This window comes from Hyperolius riggenbachi, chromosome 1 (genome assembly GCF_040937935.1).
Source record: "Hyperolius riggenbachi isolate aHypRig1 chromosome 1, aHypRig1.pri, whole genome shotgun sequence".
In the NCBI taxonomy this organism is placed as follows: domain Eukaryota; kingdom Metazoa; phylum Chordata; class Amphibia; order Anura; family Hyperoliidae; genus Hyperolius; species Hyperolius riggenbachi.
In genome coordinates, this window is record NC_090646.1 from 266,443,718 (window position 1) to 266,454,367 (window position 10,650).

At 44.7% G+C, this 10,650-nt stretch overlaps 1 protein-coding gene across 2 annotated transcripts in view; it reads right to left on the bottom strand.

Annotated features, from left to right (window-relative positions):
• Nucleotides 1-7,711, bottom strand: part of CDS1 (CDP-diacylglycerol synthase 1) — a 165,019-nt gene extending 157,308 nt beyond the window's left edge. For both annotated transcript variants that reach the window (XM_068233516.1, XM_068233515.1), the window contains exon 1: nt 7,271-7,711. In XM_068233516.1, coding sequence (XP_068089617.1) covers nt 7,271-7,330 — 60 coding nt within the window. In that variant the 5' untranslated portion in view covers nt 7,331-7,711. The remainder of the gene's footprint in view (nt 1-7,270) is intronic.
• Nucleotides 7,712-10,650: the final 2,939 nt, after the last annotated feature.

Sequence of the window (10,650 nt, forward strand, 5' to 3'; positions counted from 1 at the left end):
CTTAGCAGAAAAACACCCCCAAAGCAAAATGTTTCCACCCCCATGCTTGACGGTGGGAACGGTGTTTTGGGGGTCATAGGCAGCATTTTTCTTCCTCCAAACACAGCGAGTTGAGTTAATGCCAAAGAGCTCTATTTTGGTCTCATCAGACCACAGCACCTTCTCCCAGTCACTCACAGAATCATTCAGGTGTTCATTGGCAAACTTCAGACAGGCCTGCACATGTGCCTTCTTGAGCAGGGGGACCTTGCGAGCCCTGCAGGATTTTAATCCATTGCGGTGTAATGTGTTTCCAATGGTTTTCTTGGTGACTGTGGTCTCTGCTAATTTGAGGTCATTCACTAACTCCTCCCGTGCAGTTCTAGGATGCTTTTTCACCTTTCTCAGAACCATTGACACCCCACGAGGTGAGATCTTGCGTGGAGCCCCAGAGCGAGGTCGATTGATGGTCATTTTGTGCTCCTTCCATTTTCGAACAATCGCACCAACAGTTGTCACCTTCTCTCCCAGCTTCTTGCTAATGGTTTTGTAGCCCATTCCAGCCTTGTGCAGGTCTACAATTTTGTCTCTGACATCCTTGGACAGCTCTTTGGTCTTTCCCATGTTGGAGAGTTTGGAGTCTGCTTGATTGATTGATTCTGTGGACAGGTGTCCTTTTTACAGGTGACTAGTTAAGACAGGTGTCCTTAACCACCCTGGCGTTCTATTAAGATCGCCAGGGCGGCTGCGGGAGGGATTTTTTTAAATAAAAAAAAAAACTATTTCATGCAGCCAACTGAAAGTTGGCTGCATGAAAGCCCACTAGAGGGCACTCCGGAGGCGTTCTTCTGATCGCCTCCGGCGGCCAGAAGTAACACGGAAGGCCGCAGTGAGCGGCCTTCCGTGTTTTGCTTACTTCGTCGCCATGGCGACGAGCGGAGTGACGTCATGGACGTCAGCCGACGTCCTGACGTCAGCCGCCTCCAATCCAGCCCTTAGCGCTGGCCGGAACTATTTGTTCAGGCTGCGCAGGGCTCAGGCGGCTGGGGGGACCCTCTTTCGCCGCCGCAGAGTGGCGGCGATCAGGCAGCACACGCGGCTGGCAAAGTGCCGGCTGCGTGTGCTGCTTTTTATTTCAACAAAATCGGCCCAGCAGGGCCTGAGCGGCAGCCATCGGCGGTGATGGAGGAGCTGAGCTCGTCCATACCGCTAAGATGGTTAATGAGGGTGACTAATTGAGTAGAAGTGTCTAACCACTCTGTGGGAGCCAGAACTCTTAATGGTTGGTAGGGGTTCAAAAACTTATTTCACTCAATGAAATTCAAATCAGTTGCTATCTTTTATTTAAGGTTATTTTTTCGATTTTCCTTTTGATGTGCTATCTGCCACTGTTAAAATAAACCTACCATTGAAATGATACTGTTCTGAGCCTTTTTATTTCTTTCTCATTGGACAAACTTACAAAATCAGTGAGGGGTCAAATAATTATTTCCTCCACTGTAAGAGATTCCTGTGTACACATCATATATACAGTCACAATCAGATATGTATATCTGACCTTAAAAATACGGAGACTGCTTTATTGAAGCAGCACAAGTAACTAATTTTGATTGGTTTATTTCATTTTTGTGGACTAACCACAGCTATTACTGTATATATACATTATTTTTAATGACTATTATCTGAGAAATAGAACATTTTATCATATTTTCTATTTTAATTACACTTACAAATTCATTAGGAGTCGGAGTCGGTGCATTTTTTCCCGACTCCGACTCCAGGCACCCAAAATTGCCCGACTCCACGACTCCGACTCCACAATAAGGGAAGATGTGGTAAACAATCAATGTCTACCCGATATCAATCATACACCACCTTGTCCTTCTGCATATTAAATCACTGTTGCAATATCTGTCTCTCTGCTGCAAGCTTTGTACTACACTGTAGTGCAAAGCTATGTAACCTTGATCTTATGCCAATCCTATCCCCATTGATGTTTGATTAACCAATGATCGAAGGTCAATTTTTTTATCAGTTCTATTGTATAATCAATGAAACCAAGGTATAGTATAACATGTCCCTAGCCTAGAGGCCAATCTACACTAGCAGATGTTTTAATACTGTATATTAAATGTTAAAGGACAACTGAAGTGAGAGGGATATGGAGGCAGACATATTTATTTTCAGGCAATACCAGCTGCTTGGCTGTCCTGTTGATCCTCTGCCTCTAAAGCCTGGTACACACCAATGTCTCGTCAGATAGATGGATCTGTTAGAAATAATCTATCGATCCATCTATCTGATGGGAAATTGCATGATGTGTTCCAGGCATAATGCTTTTAGCCATAGACTCTGAACAAGCATGCAGCAGATGAGGTGCTTCTGGCATTTTTATCAGATCTGACAAGGTTTGCTGTATGATTTTCCTGGTGGTCTTCAGACACTACTGCAACCAAATAGTTCAGCAGGGCTGTTTAAAAGGAAATAAATATGGCAGCCTCCATATAGCTCTCACTTCAGATATCCTTTAAGATCAGTAAAAAACAATAAGGATTCTAGGCCCTGCCAGGTTATTGCTATCTTTAACTATCTAGAACAGGGCTGGGCAAACTATCACCTGCAAGCCGAATCCAGCCAGTTAAGTGTTTTGAATCCAGCCCACTGATAGAGTGCTGCATTCCTTTCCTTCCTGTTGTGAGTGGTGCATAATGACAGGTTTAACTCACCCAATCGCAGCTTCCAGTGCCTATCTACATGGCCTCATGTGATCGCCGTCAGTAGGCACCAGCTTGTCACATGAATCCACTGTGCCCATGGTGGTTTTACTATTCACATTAGTTTGTTTTTTTCTGGGCTGTGGAGTCAGTGTTGGAGTCAGAGTCGGAGCAGTTTTGGGTACCTGGAGTCTGAGTCAGTGGTTTTATAGAATGAGGAGTTAGAGCACCCAATTTAAAGGACAAATTAGTTCATAGTGAACACCGAATCAATAATAACACATGGCTACAAAGACGGGTACCAAATGGCACATTTAAATGCAGTAAATATAAGTTATGTCCCTTTATTGAACATGCCAATAGGTTTGATGGCAGTTCTGGTGAGAAAGAATATGAAATAAGATAGTTTATAAATTGTGAAACTACACAGGTCATTTACATGATACAATGTCCCTGTAAGTTAAAATATATGGTAAAACCAAGAGCTATGAAAGATCGAGTGCTTGAACACTTAAGTAAAATCCGAGGAGGAAGCGTCCTGGATTTTTAAGCTAAATACAGTTTCCCCTTTGGGTCTTAATGCTGAATTGGATCTGACCCCTTTCCTACGTGTTAGACGGTACAATTAGTCAGCAGTGACGTGGGTGATAACTACATGGCACTATGAGTTTGATGTCAATTAGATAATTTGACTTGTTGATCATCTATCTATATTTATTCTCATAATCAACTCTGTTGACATCTGATTGTGCCATGTCCGGATGAATGGAAAATGAATGAATGGAAAGTGAATGTAAAATGCCATGCTGCCCCTTCCTCCCTCTTTCCCCTCTTTTTTTAAGGTACCAATATAGATATAAATGATGAATTGTACAAGATTTATGATTTTTCCCGTGATCATGTTCAAATAATACCTTACTGGGGCACTATGGACTAAATTAGATGATATGCCTTTAAGAACGAACAATGTAGTGGTGGAGGCCCCTTTTTCTGTGGATATCAGAACTATCCTGTGGACTAACGGAATATGGAAGATTGACAGATGCGGTGAGCCATATTTATGGGACTTTCAAGCTATCTGTAACTGTTCAGTCTGCCCTTTGCGAGTTATGCTTTATATTTTGAGAAATCCAGCATTTATTGCTAGACTTGCCCGCAGTCACTAAATAGTTAAGACACTATTGGTGGAAGTATAGAGGCAGGCAGTTCAACTGTTTTTAACCAGCCTCTACATGTATGGAAGCCACACCCTGAAGAAGTGTCCAATCAGGAAGTGAAATGACAGTGGGCGGAGCCTAATAGCGCGATCACAGGGTTGCATGTAAGTGCAGCAAGCCGACTAGCCACGTGGGTTGGCGTGTCACTGCCCCCAGCCATCTTTGTTGTTTCCTCGCTGTTCCCGGCACCTGCTCTTGCCGCAGCCACCCTAATTTCCATCACGTCAGGGGAGGTTAGCAGTGGCAAATTTGTGCATAAGGCAAAGGAGCCATTGGACTATGCAGGCCTGATGTGGAATATTATTTTGCCCTGTGACGTGTTGAAGTTTACGTCAATCAGGACCGGCAACTCTGCTATTAAGAAGAGAGGAGAATTTAGGGTGGTGAGATCTGCCCTTTTTTGAATTCTGTTTTTTGCCTGTGGAGACATATCATATGTTGGGGAGTACAACTGAACTTATCAATCCACTGTGAACTTATCGTTGTATATACCCTGGTAACCATCAGCTATCAGAAGTGTTCCTTAAGGGGGCCCCCACTGTGGCATTATTATTTATTTTTGCATGGCATTTGTATGCTTGTGCGGTGCGTATGTTGGTATGAAGAGTTATGTACTCTCTCAACATAGCTTATGCCGTTTAATAAATTAGCTGCTAGGTATGGCTGAATCTGCTTCTCATATACGCTTTTAATATATGAATTCTTGTTGCGATGTCCCATTTACATTTTGCTATATTGATATTTTGTGTCTAACTTATATTCCAATAAAAGGAATTATCTTTGTATACTAAGGAGGCCTATGGCAGATGTATGTTGGTTCTACTTTTGTGTAGTAAATTTAGGGTTAGCTCCACCCACAATCTACTTTTTCAGTGGGCCAGGTAACAAGGATACTTTATGACACAAGCCACTTCATTGCTCTTCTTTCTTTTGAGTTGGAGTCAGGAGTCGGACGATTTTTGTACAAAATCCACAGCTCTGGTAAGTATTAGGACCTGAGCCCTCTAACGCAGTTGTGTCTGGTTTTCAGCAACACATCAATGTTTACAGATGCTGAAAAGCAGACACAACTGCGCACAACTGCGTTAGTGGGCTCAGGCCCTAAGACTAAGGAGTCGGAGTCGAGGAGTCAGAGTCGCAGCCATTTTGGGTACCTGGAGTCGGAGTTGGGAGTCGGTGGTTTCATAAACTGAGTCGTCAGAGTTGGAGTCGAATGATTTTTGTACCGACTCCACAGCCCTGGTGTTTTTTAGTGTGCATTCTGTCAGAGTAGCTAATGAAAGTCAATGAGAATTTACATGCGGCGTGCAAATTTATACTGCAAGATGTACATTTTTTCATACATGCAAATGCAGTTTTTTTTATAATTTTCAAGCAGAAGTGCAAATTGCCATTGATTTTCATCATATGTGCGGCGAACACATTCTTGCAAATTCACATGCGATTTTTGATAAGTGTGAACCCTGCATTAAAGGACACCTTAAGTGAGAGGAATATGGAGGATGCCATATTTATTTCCTTTTAAACAATACTAGTTGCAAGACATTCTGCTGATATTTCATGCATCGGGAGTTTCTAAATCAGACACATGAAACAAGCATGTGGCAAATCAAGACGATCTTCAGTCAAACATCTGCATGCTTTTTTTTTTTGGGGGGGGGGGGGGGGGGCTAAGGCTAAAAATATGGTACGAGTCCCCTTGAGCGGACTTAGTGGGAAAGCTCATAGATAAATTAGGCTAACGTAATTAGGTGGACAGCACGCTTGTGAAGTTTAGGTTTTCAATAGGTTGTAGTAAACTATGCTCACACAATTACAACGCATTCACATTGTAGAGGAAGCTATGATTGGAGAACTGTTTTCTATGAGGTTTCTGCTGTGTCCCCTCAAGGAAACTAACACCAAAAGTATGGCCTGGGGCACACCAGAGGAGTTTTTCTGAGCGTTTTGAGTTTTTAAATCTGCTGCTAATGTTATCCTATGTGTCTGTGCACACTGGAGCAATGAGGTTTTGTAAAAAAAAAAACCATAGCATTACATTGGGAAGAGCTTTAAGAGGTTTCAAAAGCTCTTCCCAATGTAATGCTATGGATTTTTTTTACAAAACCTCATTGCTCCAGTGTGCACAGACACATAGGATAACATTAGCAGCAGATTTAAAAACTCAAAACGCTCAGAAAAACTCCTCTGGTGTGCCCCAGGCCTATGAAAGGCACAGGAAAAGCAGAACAGCCAGCAAATATGCATTGTTTAAAGTGAACCTAAGATGGTTCACTATGCTAATTTATACTTACCCGGGGCTTCCGTCAGCCCCATGAGCAACACAGAGTCCCTCGCCGCCTTTTTAGGTCCCTCCGTTCAGCCGCTACGACTCCCTGTAATCTATGCAGTCGCGGGCTTCTGCATATGTGTGGCTGGCCCACGCACCACTCATCACGTTCCTGTCCCCTGGAGCGTTCTGCCTCTGCGCAGACGCAGAACGCTCCAAGGGATGAGAGCGTGGCGGGGGCGCACGGCAACTGACCGGATTACCAGGAGTTGTACCACCAGAACAGAGGGGATGAAGATGGACAGCGAGGGAAGCCACAGTGCTTATGGGGCTAGAGCAGGCATGGGCAAACTCGGCCCTCCAGCTGTTACGGAACTACAAGTCCCACAATGCATTGCAAGAGTCTGACAGCCACAGTCATGACTCATAAAGGCAAAAGTCATGACTCATAAAGGCAAATGCATTGTGGGACTTGTAGTTCTGTAACAGCTGGAGGGCCGAGTTTGCCTATGTCTGGGCTAGAGGAAGCCCCAGGTAAGTATAAATTAGTGATAGTGTATCAACTCTGGTACACTTCAAAACGGAAATACATATGGAAGCCTCCATATGCCTCTCACTTCAGGTGTCCTTTAAAGTACAGCACACTTCTGTAGCATCCAATGCAGTATTCAGGTCCTAACACTTGGACTGCTTCTAAGAGAAAAACCAAGACAGCTGCCTGCACTGAAGAGCACTAACCAGCTAGGTAACTGTGTCCCACTGACAGGCAGCTCTGCTGCACACAATACCCTGAGGTGCTGGGGGCTGCATTGTTTTCCTTCATTCACCTTGGTGATGAACTTTAACCCAATTCATACAGCACATATTCCATGTATATAAATAACAGATACAATGACACTGAGCTCAGGCACATGTTTCCTCAGCTGCACAAGTGACCTGGTAAGAGGCCTGCGGAGAGGCGAATGGCACAAACACAAGCCAGCCGCCAGACCCGGACATGATGAGCTCAATGACGGGCGTATTATTGTTTCTCCTCCTCAGCACTGCGGGCATAGAGCCATCTAGCAGCGGGGAAGTGTTAGCAGACTTACTCTGTCAGTGCTGTAGTCCTGCTCGGGCTCCCCGGGCCCTCGCCTCCTCAGCTCAGACATGTCAGTGGCGGCTGCAGGTGAGGTAAGTAGATCAGAGGGATCTTCTGCTGCAGGCTCAGTAGTCAGTCAGGAGGCGGATCACACTCCTCCCGGAAGCTGAGCAGAGAAGAAACTCTTCTGCGACTCTATCTTTCTTCCCCTCCTCTCTGGTGCTCGGGCTCCTCAGTCCAGGAGGTGAGGGGGGGACGTCGGTGTCAGTGGTTGCCAGGCAGGGCACTGCCGTCCTCCTGTGTGGTGTCCTGGCTGCTGTGTGTGAGGTGTCTGTGCACTTTAGCCCTCCTCTCCTCCTCTCTCCAGCCTACACTGCTGACAGCGGGGCGGAGTGCATGGATTGGGAAAACAAGGGGAGCAGCAGCACAGTCATGGAGGGGGACAGGAGTACTGGCTGCACCCAGCTATGCAGCTCACGTGGGGAGTGTCACTATTGGGGAGGGGACAAACACTGCACATAAACAACTAACTTCACTGCTGCTGAAAATGTTCCTCCTCGTTGAAGCCTGTTTATTCAGTCATACTGACACTGTATGATAAGGATTTCTTTACTGTATCCTGTGTCCCTTACTTCTCATAAGTTTATACATGCTTATGTGATTGTCTCATGTACACAGTTTACAACCCTTCGCAATTTCTTCTAATGTGCTCAATTAGGGGTTGTTAACACCTAAGGCGTTTTGCGTTTCTTTTAAGTGCAGTTGATTTTATAAATCGACCTAAGGGCCCTTTTCCACTAGCAATCGCTAGCGTTCACGCTGAACGCTAGCGATTGCTGAATCGCAATTAGCGGCGATTCCCCGACGTTCGCGGCCGCGATTTTGCTATGCTATGCACTGCATAGCAAAATCGCGGCAAATATCGCTCCGCCGCGCGTTCGCGTTCCCGACAAAAACAAATCGCGGTAGTGGAAATGACCTACCGCGATTCCTATGTTAAAAAGCAAACCGTAGCGATTGTAAACAAGGATCCTTATCTTAGCTAACAATTGAGATGGTGTGTTTGAATTCAGGCATCTTAATGACATGTATTTATGCTTGAAAAAAAAATCTGTTTTCCCTTTTGATGTTGCATGTATAAAGCTGTCTGTGCCACCAGCTTGCAAACTAACAGGATATAAGCCCGACGAAGGCTGCAAGGCCGAAAGCTTGCTTATTTTTATTCATTTTTAGTTAGCCAATAAATGGTATATTCCTGATTTAAAACTTCTTGCTTTGACAAATCAGTCCATTATATTGCAATTCCACAACAGATTAGTTCACATAGCCTATAGTTGTCCTCGCCGTGGGGTAATGTGGGAGCAGCGGTGTGCCTGACGACTGTTTCGCTTAAAAAAAGCTTCTTCTGAGGCTCCATGCGCGCAAGATCCCCCATCTTCTGCCCATTTAAACTATCGGGCGTCCTCTCCAAATACTGCACACGTGACAACGCTGCACGTCACTTCCTACGGCCTAACGTAGGTGCACACGCGTAGATTTGCTCGCGTGCAACGCGACCGTTCAATAGGAAGTGTTGTTCGCTCCACAGTGATTTTAGTATTTCCAAGGTAGTTGGACTATACAAATTCGCCACAAGATGGTGCTAAATACAAAAAGGGCCCTATGAAGTGAATTACAGTTATGGACAGATGACCCAACTATAATAAAAAGAATATATTTTATTAGACTATTTTAAAAGTATGAATAGTAAATATAAAAATAGTACCTGGAGTATCCTATTGGGGAAGCCCTATTGTTATTTACCAAGGTAAAACATCCTTGTTTTTAGGTAGCATATATTATGTGGTGGCATGGATCTTTATATTAGTAATATTTAAATTTCTCTATATTTCACTCTAATATTTCTTTATCCTTTTCCTATTTAGCACCATGTCATTTTTCACCACTTTACCCCACATCTATGAATACAGCAGGTCTATATTTAAAAGCACATTAACCTTCCCAGCGTTCAATTTCCCCAGGATTTCTGTGCAAACAGTGATAAAATTTATTTTTAAAACATTTTTTTCCCTGTAACTTGCCAAAATGTGTCAAGCAAGGGTCTAGTATACAGTGCAGGAGAGTATTGATGTGTATGCATGTTTATACTGTTCACAGCATGTTTTTTTGAACGGACATTTCTGTCCATACCGCTAGGGAGGTTAAAGATTCCTGGACAAACAGACAGTTATTGCTCTAATACACAGCCAATCATTCCCTACTTCAATTATGGATCTAAGAAACAAGCCATCTCAATATGGTCATTTAGGCCTAAAGGTCCCATAGCATCACTATTTATTATCCATCTACTTTCTCTTCTCAATAATAATTGCTCCCTATCACCTCCTCTTTGGGGAATAGGGGCTTGTTCAAGGCCTGCAAAACAGAGGCATGTTGTATTTCCCCCATGTTCACTTCTGATATGTTCAATCAATCTACTGCATCCTTTCCCACTGACTTTATATGTTCTTGTACACGCTTTCTCATCTGTCTTGTTGTCATGCCTATATAAAATCTGTGGCATGGGCACACGGCCGGCCTTTGACCTGTGCGACCGGAGCGGTTGCTCAGGGCGCCGGCCTCCAAGGGGCGCATGTGCAGGGGTTTCTATTCCCCTCACTCGCGGCTCCCTCCGATCTCCGGCACTCACTGTCAGCCCTGTTCAGCTGTGGGTGAATCGGCAGCTGTGATGACAGAGGGAGCCCAGTGGTGGCGCTGTGTATCTCAAATACAGGAAGTGCTTTCCTGAATGAGCACTTCCTGTATTTGAAGTATACAGCGGCTTCCCTCGCTCTGCCATTAATGCTGCTGAACCACCCACCGCTGAACTACATGGCTGGCAGTCTGAGTGCCGGGGATGGAGGGAGCCACCACAGAGGGGAACTTGTTGCAGCCCACAGGTCTGTGTGACAGGAGCACATCGCCCAGCTACCACAGAGTGCCAGCAAACTGCAAGCAAGGGGGACAGCAGAGAGGCAGGTCAGTCACTCAGGGGGCTTTACATAGATAGAAATGCAGCCTTAATGGACCGGACTTTGTGCAGAATACACACACTCACTCACTCACTCACTCACTCACTCACTCACTCACTCTCTCTCTCTCTGTCTCTCTTCCCCCTCTCTCTACTCCTACCATCCATCCATCCATCCATCCCTATATCTGTCTGTCTCTCTATCTCCCCATACATCCATCCATCCCTATATATCTGTCTCTCTCTCTCTATTCCTTCCTTCCATCCATCCATCCATCTATCTATATCTGTCTGTCTCTCTCTCTCCCCAAACATACATCCATCCCTATAGCTCTGTCTCTCTCTCTCATATATGTCCCTAGATTATCTATTCCTATATC